This window comes from Rhinoraja longicauda, chromosome 16 (assembly GCF_053455715.1).
Source record: "Rhinoraja longicauda isolate Sanriku21f chromosome 16, sRhiLon1.1, whole genome shotgun sequence".
In the NCBI taxonomy this organism is placed as follows: domain Eukaryota; kingdom Metazoa; phylum Chordata; class Chondrichthyes; order Rajiformes; family Arhynchobatidae; genus Rhinoraja; species Rhinoraja longicauda.
In genome coordinates this window covers 31,587,528-31,603,652 of record NC_135968.1, presented here as the reverse complement: position 1 = coordinate 31,603,652, position 16,125 = coordinate 31,587,528, and the positions used below count along the sequence as shown (strand labels likewise).

The window sequence follows — 16,125 nt, the reverse complement described above, 5'->3', positions numbered from 1 at the left end:
AAAAAAGGCACAAAGTGCTGAAGTAACTCAGCAGGCAGGCAGCATCTCTGAAGAACATAGATAGATGCCGTTTCGGGTCGAGACCCTTCCTCAGACTGATTCATTTAAATAAGTGGTTCATTGAAACAGGGTGAACTAGAGTGATGTTGACTGGTATGGAGCAACTGCAGACAAGGGGTTGTGGAAGGAGGATATCGGAAATCGATAGCAATTAATTGATCAAGCTGGGAAACAAACATTGTGTGCAGCTGAACGAGGGGGGAAGAATGCAAAACAAGTTAATTGGGGGCAGTGTGGGAGAAATGACAAAAAAAAATTCAGAACTCACAAGACTGACCAACTGAAAGCGATATGGTCCATGTGGTCATTGTTTATCGATATTCCCCATGAACATGTGGTTTATAGATATTATTTTGAAAAGCTAACAATGAAAAAAAACAATATGGGAAAGTATTTTAAATAAATAATTTTCCTAGAACTGCATTCATGTGGAGACTGAACTAACTACATATGCTATTTATTTTTTAATGCAAGAGAAAGGAATTTTGTATCTAATCCCAACTAAACAGGTACATCAAGAGTCAAGAATGTTTAAATGTCAAATACACCGGGACAGGAACAATGGAATTCTTATTTGCTGCCGCTGTGCACACACATTAAATGCAACAGCACAAATAAATATACAATAAATTAACAGCTGTTCTTGGTAAATCAGACCATGATAGTGCAAGCCAAAGTACATAGTTCAACACAGTATGTAGTGCATAAATCACAAGAGGGAAAGTATCAACCCATCAAAGTGGGTTTCCAAAGCGCTGCCTATTTATAATACCATGTAGCCACTACAAAGATATATTAAAGGATAATGCAAGTATGTAAAGATTATAAATTTACTGCACATGAAGTAATTGATTCAAATCATTAGAGTATCATATTGGCTGGTTGCATCACGGCCTGGTTCAGCAACTCAAATACCCAGGAATGAAAGAGAATGCATAAAGTGGTGGGCACTGCTAGTTCCTTCACGGGTACTGACCACCCCAAGCATCAAAGGATTTTATAGGAGGCACTGTCTCAAAAAGGCAGCCAGCATCATCAAAGACCCCCACACCACCCTGGCCATGTTGTGATTTCACTCCTGCCATCATGTGAGTCTGAAAACCGTGACCACCAGGTTCAGGAGCAGCTTCTATCAAACAACCATCAGGTCTACAAACACCAACCAAATTTCAAACAACGAACTGTCTTGGTTGCACTCAGGGCTTAGGGTTTTTGCTTTGTTTTGCACTATTTTTAAATTTATTGAACTTGTTTTGTGTGTTTATTATGTTGAGTATCTATTGAGTACTGTGTTTACAGACCTGTTATATTGTTGCAAGTAAGAATTTCATTTTCTGTTTCGGTACATATGATAAACATTCTTGACTCTTACATGAATTTCTGTAGGATGATGTTAAGTTCATAGGCTGTATTTTGACAGATATATAAAAGCTTATTTTTCTAAGTTTCACTCCTTGAACTGTGGAATTTCACCTCTATTACTGGACATGTAAAAGTGCGTATACTGTAAGATAGCTTGTGCTGGTTAGCTTGCGGTTTGACTTAATCAACATTAATGTTTAGTTTAGTTAGTTTAGTTATAGAGTGCAGAAACAGGTCCTTTCGGCCCACCGGGTCCGCGCCGACCAGCGATCCCCGCACATTAACACTATCCTATACGCACTAGGGACAAATTTTACATTTACCAAGCCAATTAACCTACATACCTGTACATCTTTGGAGTGTGGGAGGAAACCGAAGATCTTGGAGAAAACCCACGCCGGTCACGGGGAGAACGTACAAACTCCGTACAGACGGCGCCTGTAGTTGGGATCGAACCCGGGTCTTCGGCTCTGCATTCGCTGTAAGCAGCAACTCTAACGCTGCGCCACTGTGACCGCTTTCTTTAAGATAGACACAAACTGCTGGAGAAACTCAGCGGGTCAGGCAGCATCTCTGAAAAGAAGGAATGGGTGACGTTTCGGTTTGAGTCTGCCTTAACTGACGTTGAATATATTAGCAATTGCTTTTTAATTTAGATTTTTGATATTTATCCTCCATAGCGGTTTGGTGTTCATCAAGTGAAGTTATTCTCCCTGAGGCCAGTCTTCAGAATTTATTGTGCAGATCATTAACCTTCCAAATGCAGGAAAAAAAAATTGGACTCCTCGTGCAGAACATCAATGCAGTGAAGTCACATAAAGTTCATGGGTATTAGTAGCTGAATCCATTTTTTCATAAGAGCAATGCCATTTCTGGTTTATGGTAACTGAAGACAATGGGACAGAACCATTTTGAAAATGAATAAAATATGCCTGAGTGAAGATGTAGCTAAGCCGCAACATTCTTTCTCATCTTTGAAAAATATCTTATACAAAGTTATTATGTAAAAAAGAGGGAAAAAAAGAGATGCTGAGTTGATGGGATTCACAGAAGCAGATCAATGTGTTTTGACATTCATATGCTTTGCCAACAAAAGACTGCTTAAATGGAATCTGCAGGCAGGATATCCTCTGAACAGTTGCTTATACAATCAGATGATTATTTCAAAAGTTGAAAAGAATGTTAACAGTCCTGGAAAATATTGCATGAATCCTTTTTTTATCCTTTCTCAAATTGGGATCTTGAAAGACAGCTAATTTTAAAATAATTTAAAATCTTTAATGTTTGTCAGTTACTCTTTCATAGTGCCATCATTAGAGATGCAAACCTTAAGGCCACCCCCGCATCTTGCAACAGAAAGAACCATTTTGTTCTCAAACTCATTATCATAAACTAAGATAATGGTTTCATTGTAAATCTAGATCAGTTCATTTGTTAAGACATCAACAGGTCTTTTTGAAATGAATACCAGTTTCTGTTTTCAGAATATTTCTGATTGATGTTATCACAAAAAAAATCTAAAAGGCTGCATTGTTCTCTAGATTTATTCATCTGAAAATTATATATTAAAATTTTCAGCTTTCAGCTAAAGGAACATTTTCTAAAAATGGTAAACAGCCTTGAAATATAATGTAAATGGAGATCAGCTTTGAAACTGTGGCCTCGGTTGCTAAAATACAAATGATTTCTATGATTTTAACTTTATTTTTCAAACTCTTAAAACTGATTAAAAAAGACATAATTGCGATTAGATTTATGGAGCATCTGAAGTGCACCAGAAGACAAACTTTAATTTCCTGAGTGTCCTGGTCTCTACATTTTTTTACTGTCACTTGTTTCCAAGCTGTTGGAAATGTGGTAGTGAATTCTGAAGACCTAAAAGTTTAGATTTTCTTCTTGTGTCTTGTTATTCATCCTGGTAGGTACAGAAGGTTGATAAGAATTTGTTCTGCTGGCCAACTCACCAATGTGCAAATATTTGATCTTTTGTGAAAGTATCAATAAAATGAAAAGATATGAATGTGTTTGAGATCACCTTGCTCCATTCATGTGAAAGGTCAATGAAATACATGTTTGATGAAGGGGGAAATGAAGATTTTTAAGGCAGGACCATTGATCACAATGTTCAATTTTCTCAAATAGCTTGAATTGGATGAAGGGGATAAACAAATACATATGTCATGATGGGAACTAGTTTCTAACTAAGCTTACATATGCTGCCAGTGTGGATTTGGGAACCCCTAACCTTTCCCAATGCATCTTTTTGAAATAGACTCCTCTGTGCCAGAGTTGAAGGGAGGATAAATTAATCATTTAAAGTGGGGCTATCATCGTCAGGTGAAAAATAAAAAGCTCACAATTACTTTCAGCGTGAAAAGCAATTCAAGACATTAATTTAAAAAATGCATGAATACTGAATACTAATTTTAGCAGATTAGTTAATTTTAATATTCCCTGCTCTTAATTAACGTTCCCAAGCTTTTGGTGATTTTACATATCAATGCTTAAGATTGCCAACAAGGAATCCCCATCTGAAATATTGACTTCTGGGGCAGCACAATGCTGCTTCTAACAGAGCTGCTTCCTCACAGTGCCAAATGTCCCAGGTTCGATCCTGACTACAGATGCAGTCTGTGCAGAGTTTGCAAGTTCTCCCTGTGACTGTGGGTCTCCTCCGGGTGCTCTGGTTTCCTCCCACATCTCAAAGATATGCATCTTTGAGATGTAAATTAATTGATCTCTGTAAATTACCCTTTGTGTGCAAGGTGGATAAAAAAAGTTGGATAACTTTGAACTTTGTGAATGTGTGCAATGGTCACCATGGACCCGGTGGTCCGAAGGACCTGTTTCCATGCTGTATCTTTAAATTAAGTGCATTAGCATGGTGCGTGAGAGAGAGTTAGATTTAACTCTTAGAGCTAAAGGAATCAAGGGATATGGGGAAAAAGCAGGAACGGAGTACTGATTTTAGATGATCAGCCATGATCATATTGAATGGCGGTGCTGGCTCGTAAGGCCGAATGGCCTACTCCTGCACCCATTTTTCTATGTTTCTATGTGTGCTTTAGTACTCTAGTCAAAGGCTTCTCTTTTTTTTTTAACCAGACATTTTTTTAAGTTGAATTGCTTTACTAGTCAAGTTTGAAGTTTCAACAAAAATAAAATTTACAACAGATTTTCAGGTAAACTTTTATCACAAGAAAAATCACAAAGGGAGAATGGATCAATGGTCCCCCTCCCCCACTGAAAATGAAATGCCCAGGTCAAATATTCATGATTTGAGCTTTGTTGTCCAAAGTTGTCAATGTTTTTCTAATTGTTTTACTCGTTTTCTTCAAGATACAGGAAAAAGAAGAGCAAATGTCACATAAACAGGCATTGTCAGTCCAGCCACCAAAAGAACCTGAAAACAAACCGAGATCATTAATTTTCTTTGACATAAATATACTGTTAAGATAGAAGTAAAAACGTTTTTACATTGTGCCCTGAGCTTTGAAATGTATAACCCGCATCCTGTATTGTGAAGCCCCAACATTTCTGTGCACAGCCAGACGTATGGAGAGAGTATGTGCATAGAGTTTTGACATCATGATGTTATAGACGTTGTCTATCTTAACACAGCAGAGCAATGTCATCTCCTTCTGCCTGTTACACTAACATCAGCCTCATTAACATCAGCAGCTAGCAAAGGATCCGTGGAAAATAAAAAGAGATCTCCTTCAGCACTGGATATAAAACATACAGTATGTTTCATTCTGTTATGGAGGTTTTATGCAGGAGATGTGGGTGGTCAAAGACTAACTTAAAAAAATGCTTGGGGCAATTACAACAAAAGACTTATTGGTATTCCTACACTTGGATTTACCACTTTTATTTCCTTTGATCCCTGGTAAAATATTGACATTAAAATTGAGTTGGCAATGACTGCACCCATAATACTACATGATAGATTAATTATTTTTTTAGTAATAGGTTAAACTTTGACAATTATAGGTAGGGTAATAAAAGATCAATGTTAATTACATTAAAATTATAACTTACCTCACTTTGGCAGGACTTTTTGGTAATACCAAACTTCTTACGTGAGTAACCACTCGTAAAGACTTGCCATTCTTCATCTATCTTTGTCTGTACTATGATCTCATATTTCAATTCACGTTCATGTCTCAAGCTGAAAGCCTTGCGTTCAGTAATTCCAAAAGGTAAATTTGTGTCTGCGTGATTTAATCTCTGGAATATCAATGAAATCAAGAGATCCTTTTATGAGTGAGGATTTGGTGATTGGTGACTTTATTTAATGCAATTATTAAATGCTATTATTTAATTCCATATTTATGATGTTTTCGCACTTTCCTAATTGCCTTTTCTTACGGCTTAAACTATTTTAGATCACAAATGAATAAAAATGGCAGACCAGAGGGATGGAGAAGAACAAGTGAGAGAGGATATGGAATTCAATTTTTACCAGCACTGGTGCGATACTATTTTCTCTGTTTTATATAAAGGCACACACACACACATATGGTATTAAATTTTTCTAACTTTCCCTAATTCCAATGAATGCCATCAATCTAAAACATTCACTGTATTTTCCTCTTCGGAGATGATCTGATGAGCATTTCCAGCAGTCTATTTTTGTTTCAAAATAAGTGATTGCTAACAAAGTGATTTTATAATTATTTTTTGGCCCAATGCTTATATGGATTGTGGAAAGTGTATTTGTGATAGAGGTGAAGCTGGAAGTCTTCAGAATATGAAAGTCCTGGCAAAGGACCTAATTATCATCATTTTTATTTCATTTTGCACCCAGCATTTGGCGATGTTGACTGCCTTCTGGCTGTGTCGGCTACCTGATGAAGTGTTTTGAAAAACTGGTCCGGGGTCATATCACATCACTCCTGCCCCGAAGCTTTGACCCCCACCAGTTTGCGTACAGAGCGAATAGATCCACAGAGGACGCTATAGCCACAGCCCTCCATGCTGCACTGTTCCACCTGGAGCAGCCGGGGAGCTACGTGCGGATGCTCTTTGTGGACTACAGCTCTGCCTTTAATACAATCCTTCCCCATAAACTGGTGGACAAACTGGGGGACTTGGGACTTCCACACTCCACCTGCATGTGGATAAATAGCTTCCTGTCAGCTCGCAGCCAGAGAGTCAGAGTGGGCCATCACACATCCACGGCCCTCAGCCTCAGTACCGGCTCTCCACAGGGCTGCGTGCTGAGCCCCCTGCTCTACACCATCTATACACATGACTGCACCCCCGCCCACCACAGCAACACCATTGTCAAATTTGCGGATGACACTACGGTGGTGGGACTCATCACCGGGGGGGACGAGTACGCCTACCGGGATGAGGCGGAGCAGCTGACAGTGTGGTGTGGAGAAAATAACCTGCTCCTCAACACCTTAAAGACAAAGGAAATAATAATAGACTTCAGAAAGAATAAAACGGACATGGTACCATTAACTATCAGAGGGGACTGTGTGGAGAGGGTGGCGGATTTCCGCTTCCTGGGAATCCATATTGAGGAGGACCTGACGTGGAGCGTGAACACCTCTGCGCTGCTGAAAAAGGTCCAGCAGAGACTGCACTTCCTGAGGGTGCTCAGGAAGAATAACATCACTCAGAGACTGCTGTTGTCCTTTTATCGGTGCTACATTGAGAGCATCCTAACATACTGTGTATGCGTATGGTACACCAGCTGCACAGCGGCTCAGAGGAAAGCGCTCCAGAGGGCCATTGACAACGCCCAGAGGATTGTCGGCTGCCCTCTACTTACCTTGGAGGACTTACACAGTTCCCGCTGCATCAAAAAATCCCAGAGTATTATAAAGGACATTTCCCACCCCGGACACTCCCTGTTTGAACTGTTACCGTCAGGCAGACGGTACAGATCTACAAGGACAAGGACAAACAGACTTAAAAATAGTTTTTACCCCACTGCTATAAAGGCACTAAATGTAGCCGCCAAGGAACGCAGGGGCGATACATAATAAGAGACTGTGAAATCGACAGAAGGATGTAGGGTTGGGTGTTTATGCGTGCTATTTTCATGATATTTATTTTAGTTGTTTATCTTTTTTAAAATATTTTACCTTGTATGTATCGTTAGCTTTTAGAAATGTTTGAATGGTGCACTGACTGGCTGACATTTTACAATTTCGTTGTACATGGCTCATGTTACAATGACAATAAAGGAACTATTCTATTCTATTCTATTCTATTCTTAGCGGCTGGTCTCTGCCAATCAGAAAAGACAGGATAGGTCGGCAGACTCAAAATGTGGAAAATGGGACAGAGGGAGATAGACATGTCGTAACAAAAATGCATGTTTAGGTTGGCAACTGAAAGAACGAGTAGAGGACATCAGAAGGCTGAAAGTAGATGTGTAGCACAGTAGTTGTGAAGAAATATGTAGGGCAAGACGTTGGGAAGGTGGTTTTAGGAAGAAGAGAAGAGAATGTGCTACCAAAAGAAAATTTGTTTTGAGATGGAATGGAGCACACTTGCTTTCTATAACTCGCATGTAATTCAGTAAGAACCATTTAACTTCATGAGCATGCTACTTCCATTTCCTTTAAGGTTCTAGGTTTTTCAACCTGGGGAAATGTAGATGACCAGATTAAATTTAAATCATGGTCCCAACTGTTGTGATGATATGATTTAAATAGGGTGTCATATTCAAAGCACAAGCCACTTGTATGCCGTGCAGTTCCTTCCCTGATAAATGATGATAAGCATGAACAGAATAGATTAATGTTGAGCTATGTGATTATTTAGCAAAAACAATATTGTTTAAGAGATAAAAGAGCAGATATATACTGACAAATGCTCTGAATATTTAACTAATGTTCATTAAGCTAGAACACACTGAAACAAAAGAACAATTATATTATTCACTAATCTGAGTAATAAAGGGAAATGTTATAATAAGTTTAAGTTTATCGGCCAAGTATGTGCATATACAAGGAATGTGCCTTGGTGCTCCGCTCACAAATGATAACACAAAAATACAGTTAACAATTAAGAATAAAGAATATATATGTCTAGCAATTAATACAATTCAATTGTAAGATATTATTTTAAATGTGCAGGCACCTCACGGTTTACATGGGGGTTACGTTCTTCAATAGTAGTGCCTAATTTAAAAATACATAAATTAAACAAAAATGTGACTACGCTACCATGTGTAAATTTGAGCACGTTATTTGAAAAATATGTGCGTGTAAATCAAGCTGTGGTATTAAATCAACAAGTGCGTTATTTCAAACACGCGTAAAACGCAAGGTGCCTGTACTTGATTTGACATTTGACATTAAGTAGCCAAACATCTTAAGAAAAAGCATTAAAACAAGTAGACATGGTATATATGAGGTAAAAGATGTGAGATTAATTGAAAGATAATGGCTATAGAATAAAGCAGGTCTTGCCAGAAAAGTACAGAGGAAGACAAATCTCTTAAAGGTACTCTATGCATTTTGTTGATCTTTCAAATGATCAAAATTATCATTGTTGCCATGCCAATGACCATTGCAATTATGGAACAGTATTTGCAAATTTCTGTAGTGCAACAGGCTGAAGTCTCAGGTATGGCATAACCATTACACTTATTCATTGATAAGTGCACAAGGGAAAATCCTGCAGCTGAGTCTGATGGTGGGTGTGGTGGTCAGTTGCACATTCAGGTACGAGCAGGCCAGGTGCTCTGCTTCAGAGGGAAGGGAGCAGAGTGGGTCAGCAGGGCGAGGATTAACATGGAGAAGAAGTGGAGATCATGGGGAGCTCAGGGGGCACTAATTGGGGATTGCAGAGTGGTGACATAAAGGGCTTTAGGACAAGGGACGAGATTGCTTTAAAGGACAATGCTGCCAATTTTCTCTGGTAAATTACAAACTATAGATTCAGGATCAGTTCCTGTAGATTGGAGGGTAGCTAATGTTATCCCACTTTTTAAGAAAGGAGGGAGAGAGAGACCAGTTAGCCTGACATCGGTGGTGGGGAAGATGCTGGAGTCAATTATAAAATATGAAATAGCGGCACATTTGGAGAGCAGTAACAGGATTTGTCCGAGTCAGCATGGATTTACGAAATCATGCTTGCCTAAACTTCTGGAGTTTTTTGAGGGTGTAACTAGGAAAATGGACAAGGGAGAGCCAGTGGTTGTAGTGTACCTGGACTTTCACAAAGCTCCACAAAGCCTTTCACAAAGACTATAAGGTCCTACATAGGAAATTAGTGGGCAAAATTAGAGCACATGGTATTGGAGGTAGGGTACTGACATGGATAGAAAATTGGTTGGCAGACAGGAAACAAAGAGTTGGGATTAACGGGTCCCTTTCAGAATGGCAAGGCTCGGTGTTGGGACCACAGCTATTTACAATACATATTAATGATTTAGATGAAGGGATTAAAAGTAACATTAGCAAATTTGCAGATGACACAAACCTGGGTGGCAGTGTGAACTGTGAGGAGGATGCTATGAGGATGCAGGGTGACTTGGACAGGTTGGGTGAGTGGGCAGATGCATGGCAGATGCAGTTTAATGTGGATAAATGTGAGGTTATCCACTTTGGTAGTAAGAACAGGAAGGCAGATTATTATCAGAATAGTGTCAAGTTAGGAAAAGGGGTAGTACAACGAGATCTGGGTGTCCTTGTACATCAGTCACTGAAAGTAAGCATGCAGGTGCAGCAGGCAGTGAAGAAAGCTAATGGCATGTTGGCCTTCATAACAAGAGGAGTTGAGCACAGGAGCAAAGAGGACCTTCTGCAGTTATACAGGGCCCTGGTGAGACCACACCTGGAGTACTGTGTGCAGTTTTGGACTCCAAATTTGAGGAAGGACATTCTTGAGGGAGTATAGTATAGGTTCACGAGGTTAATTCCCGGGATGGCGGGACTGTCATAAGTTGAAAGAATGGAGCGACTGGGCTTGTATACACTGGAATTTAGGATGAGAGGGGATCTTATTGAAACATATACAGTAATATTATTAAAGGATTGGACACTCTAGAGGCAGGAAACATGTTCTCGATGTTGGGGAATTCCAGAACCAGGGGCCACAGTTTAAGAATAAGGGGTAGGCCATTTAGAACAGAGATGAGGAAAAACATTTTCACCCAGAGAGTTGTGAATCTGTGGAATTCTCTGCCTCAGAAGGCAGTGGAGGCCGATTCTCTGGATGCTTTCAAGAGCGAGTTAGATAGAGCTCTTAAAGATAGCGGGGTCAAGGGATATGGGGAGAAGGCAGGAACGGGGTACTGATTGTGGATGATCAGCCATGATCACAGTGAATGACGGTGCTGGTTTGAAGGGCCTACTCCTGCACCTATTGTCTATTGATCATTATTGCATTTCACTTTGGGAAACATCTATTTTCAATGTAGTTTTGACAAAGTACTGGAGAAATTAAGCTCAAATAAAAGGTGCCAAATTCTTGGTTTCGATGGGTACCAAAAGAGACAAATGCAGAAATAATGGATACATTAGAGTTGATATTCCACATTTGGTTTAATTCTGATACAATCCCAGTATTCTTCCACTAAGGAAATAAAAGAGAAAATAATTATAGATCCTGTATCAATTCTTGGGAAAAGGTTGGAATTTATCATGAAGCACACGATAGTAAGGCATTACTAACAATTATAGAATGATTAAGCAGACTCAAGAAGGCTTTTGTGGAAGTTGTTTCACAGATCTGACAGCAATTTTAGAGGGTAAAAATAGCAAGGCAGCAAGAAGAGGAGCCGTGGATGGTATTGAGTTGGATTCTCAAAATACATTTGATAAGATGCCACACAAAAGTTTATTAGAAGCCCTAAAAGAGATAGGATGATATTTCAGCAGGAATTGTTAAAGGAATTAAATGGTAGAAAACAGACAATATGTACAACAAACTGGTTATCTTCCCACCCCCTTCAGAATCTTCAATACCCTATCTAAGACATCCTTGACCTGGCACCAGGGAGGCAAACTACCATTTTGGTGTACTGCTCTTGGCCACTGAAGCACCTGTATGTTCTCCTATTAACAACCCCCCCCCCCCACCAGTACTGCACACACAGACCTTCCCCTCCACTGCTATGCAGCAACGCTAATCACACTGCTGCTACTGGTTTCCAATGAGAGGCCACTCCACACAACCATATCCAAAATGATATATCTGTTTGAGGGGGGAATGGCCACAACCAACATGAAGTGACTGCTCTTCTTGAGGTCATCTATCTCCTTTTTCTCTTTATCTGTAGCACGACCAATTCACTAAACTTCTGATCTACAATCATTTTCACATCGCAGATGTTCCACAGTGAGTCCATCACAGCTCCAACTGCTCTATCTAGCCTGAAAGAAATGTCTCTCAGTGGGACATATTTTCTGCAGGTACAGTCACCATGGACACTATAGATGTCTCTGATCTCCCAATTCCTAGAGAAGCAGCAGACCATTGCCTTAATGTTCACTTGTTTTATCCCCCATTCCTTCCACTAAAAATAAATATCTTACCTGGTTATGACTTATTCTCCTCAATGAAGTCCAATGCTCACATAACCCACAGTTTTACCTCATGGCAGCGCTTGGACCTCTGAGTCTCGAAAACAAATGTTCTACCACTTCCAGCAAAAGGGCATCAAGCACACTAGGATTATTGTGAACTGCTGCTTTAAGTCACACCAGTTGGTAGACTATGCAGGTAAGTTATGACATTTCCAATACCATTTAAAAGCAGGCAAGGTTCCCTGTATAATCATGCTGAAGGTGAAAGAATTGTCCATAACTCATTGGATATTGGATATTGTGTGCATATGAATATCACTACGAACCTGAGAGAAACTGGCAAGACTGGCCTCTAGAATGCCAATTCACACAGGATTTTATGCACTTTAGAATTTCTAGCCCGATATTTTTAAATGTTGAATAAATGATAACTGACAGTGTGCAATGAGACCTTGGTTTCTTGGTTCATGAACTCAGAAATAGCAGACTGTCAGTGGTGCGAACAGTATATTGCCCTTTATTGCAAAGGAGTTGGAGTACAAGAGTAAGGATGTCTTGCTGCAATTTTGCAGGGCTTTGGTGAAACCACATCCTGGAGTACAGTGCACGGTTTTGTTTGATGTACGCAAGGATGCTTTTTTTTGCCTTGGAGCTATAGTTTCACTAGAATGGTTCTCACAAAGAGCATGTCGTCCTCTGAGGAAACAATATGATTGTTCTATGTTCACTAGTTTAGAAAAAAATGAGGTGATCTCTTGAAATGTATGATTCTGAGAGTTTACCTGATAGATGCTGAGAATTTGCTTACACAAAATGAAGTGTATAGAATGAGGAGATAGTCTCAGGATAAGGAGTGGCCCATTTAGGACTGAGATGAGGAAAATGTATGAATTATCTACCGTCAAGGCATTGAATATATTCTAGACAGAGATTGACATATGTTTGCACACTTAAGGAATCAAGGGACACAAAAGTTGGACAGATGCAGGCACAGTCCCAAACTTGTTCAAAGGTGAAGAAGTTATTCGATTTACTCCTGCTTCTTACGTTCTTAAAACTTTCTGCATTTCACAACCAAGGAATGAAACTCCTGTTAGAGACAAGTAACTGCAGATGCTGGAATCCTGATCAAAACACAAAATGCTGGAGGAACTCAGCGGGTCAAGCATCATCTATGGAGGGAATGGCCAGACAATATTTTGGGTGGAGACCCTTGTTCAGAAACTCCTGTCAGTTTGTTTAATATAAAAATTGTAGTACTGATTTTTCTGTTCCACCTAAATATATAAATTATGCATATAAAACTAAAGCAATCTGAATGTAAGTGTCTGTCATTTGTTATCTTTGAACAGTTTCAAGTCAACTGAGCATGAGAGAGGATGTATACTTATGAAGGCTTTGTGCCACAAGCAGTGATTTGGCAGGAATACAATCTGAACATGAAGTATTCCACAGGGAACACATACAGTATGTAAATGCCTTTTCCTCTGTTTAAAATAAATCAATTTTATTAAATCTTTCTGCCAATTATGATGAATGCATTCAACTTATCTTGCACAAACCTCTCAGTCCACTACATTAACTCTTCCATAGCTGAAAGAGTAGTTCTTGCGGGAGTTGAACAACTATCTGATAATCTGCACTGACTCCAAACATCTGTGAACTGCCACGGTGCTTTTACCTGATAGATCTGAATATATGTCAGGGGTTTCGATGTCAGCCAATGGTTTTCAGTGGTGGCTTCATAATCATTTTTACAGGCTGCACGTTAACATGAATTCAGGCCAAAATGGGCCAAGCCCATTTTTGTGGGATATGTGAAACAGTCTTAGTTTCAGTTCTTTACTCGAGACCCATCCGTTAATTTATTTTCCAATACATTAATCACTCTATGGTCCAGTTTCCTGCACTTATTCAGAACTCCAACGTAGACTGATTGACTGCTTTGTGGAGCACTCACATCAGTCCAAAGATCTGACCCCGGGCTTCCTGTTACCGAACAGTTTAATTCCCAACTCCTTTCCCTCTCTGAACCATTTATCTGTGGCCTCATGCATTGTTATAAGAAAACCCAATTTAAGCGAGATGAACAACACCATGTTCTCTGCAGAACATGTCACAGATTTCTAGCATTAATATTGAATTCAAGGTAACTTGCTTTCTCTGTTTGTATCAGAACTGGCTAGTTTGGTCAGGTCATCCATCTGTAATATTGGCTAAACTTGACCTGCCAGGCAATCCCTATGGCTCGGCATTTCCCATCTTTCACATTGCTTTGTTTGTGTTTTCACACTCAGCTGATCTTTTCCTACAACTCTTAAGTTTCTTTGTCGATGACCTCTTTGGAACTGTCCTCATTAATCTATCAACCAGTTTATTTCCTTGGCATGCTTGCCTCACCCTATCAGACATTCCTCTTTGTCCTGTTCTTCTCGCCTCCAAACTCTCGGCAACTTAAAGCTAATGTGTTTGCTCTTTTGTCTGGTTTTCCCAAAAGATCTTTGATCTGAAAAGTTAATTCTGTTTCTCTTTCCATACTTGCTGCTTGCCTGCTGAGTGTTCCAGACATTTCAAGTTATTATTTATTTTAGACTCTCAGCAATTGCTTTTTTGTTTTCATCTTCAAGAGCGCTAGCTGCTCCACATGTGCTATGTATGCATGGCCATGAATTGCACCGTAGTTAAGGCCATCGTGTACTCACTACTCTAACTGTAAAATCTCTCATGTGTCATGTGTGTGGAGACAAGTATTTCAGCATTTTGGGTCTCATACTGAAAATGGCTCTAGTCATATCTTGGTGAGATTCAGTTATGGTATTTGTCATGTTTGATTCCTGCAGTTAGATTATTCTCTAAATACAAGACAAGTGCATATTCATGCTTAGATTAACAACCTGTAGTTTCTCATCAACTCATTATGATCTTCAATTTTGCATATCTGTGCAAGTGGCTGCTTCTAGTTGGATTGAAGAAAATGATTGATATATAGGCTTAGTGCTTCTCAGGATTACAATTCAAGAGTGTTTATTTGTCATCTGGATATGAACCGGAGCAATGAAATTCTTACTTGCTGCAGCTTTATAGGCACATTAGATGCAATAAAAACAAAATAAATAAATATCCAATAAATTATCTGTTATTCTTAGGTTTTATTTTTAGGATAGGAGTTGAGGGGATTGAGACCAGTGTAGATTGGACTCGATGTTTTTCTTATAGTATATTATCTTCTCTGTCATAGTATCCTTATTAAATTGTCTTCATCAGTGCAGTACATTTTCTCTATCTTTAACCTATTGCTTTCCTTCCTGTTTATGCTCCTGCCGTATGCTTTAGGTGTTGCATAATATCTTCCAGAACTCCTGCCAGGTTTATTAAGTTGACAGGAAGTTTAGTCATTCAGCAGCAAATTGCCAATTAGTTACCTTGTTTGTGTATTTTTAGTGAGTCTGCCCTCACCCGAATATGTTTATACTGATTCATCATAATGGCTCCCAGTTTATTCGGGATCTGGTCTTTTTGGCAAATGGCAAATATTGTGCCACATTAAATCTATTAACAGCACAAGAACTATTTAAGTTTGCTCGGTAGACCAATTATGATTGGTTACTATTTTTCATTACCAACAAGAAAAACAATCTGTAGAATCAATTACTTTGAAAATACACATTTAGTTTTAAATTAGTTTAGAGGTACAACGTGGAAACAGACCCTTTGGCCCACCGAGTCCGCACCGACCAGCGATCCCTGCACATTAATACTATCCTACACACACTAGGGACAATTTACATTTATACCAAGCCAATTAACCTACAAATCTGTACGTCTTTGGAGTGTGGGAGGAAACCGAAGATCTCGGTGAAAACCCACGCAGGTCACGGGGTGAACGTACGAACTCCCGTAGTCGGGATGGACGCTGCAAGCGTTGTAAGGCAGCAACTGTACCACTGAGCCACCTTGGAACACGCTGAGACGCCCATTCTTGGGATTTTATTAAAATCACATACAGTTCAAAGAATGGTAAACAATTGTATTTTGTTCAGAAGGATATATAAGCCAACAATTGCAGTGATATTTTCCTTTATGAGATGAAACAGTGAGACAGCCGACTAAACGATGATAATCAGCAATCATAACCCAGATGATACATTAAAAGCATACACTTGTTCACTTAAATATATCTAATGTTTTATCATGAATACTTTGA

At 39.3% G+C, this 16,125-nt stretch overlaps 1 protein-coding gene across 8 annotated transcripts in view; it reads right to left on the bottom strand.

Moving 5' to 3' along the window:
- Positions 1-4,667: 4,667 nt before the first annotated feature.
- The window catches only part of btbd16 (BTB (POZ) domain containing 16), an 89,498-nt gene continuing 78,040 nt past the window's right edge, over positions 4,668-16,125 (bottom strand). For 7 of the 8 annotated variants that reach the window (XM_078412845.1, XM_078412850.1, XM_078412846.1 and 4 more), the window contains 2 exons: positions 5,464-5,652; positions 4,668-4,825 (listed from right to left, as the gene is read on the bottom strand). In XM_078412845.1, coding sequence (XP_078268971.1) covers positions 4,757-4,825; positions 5,464-5,652 — 258 coding nt within the window. In that variant the 3' untranslated portion in view covers positions 4,668-4,756. The remainder of the gene's footprint in view (positions 4,826-5,463; positions 5,653-16,125) is intronic. The other variant, XM_078412851.1, reaches the window with a different exon arrangement.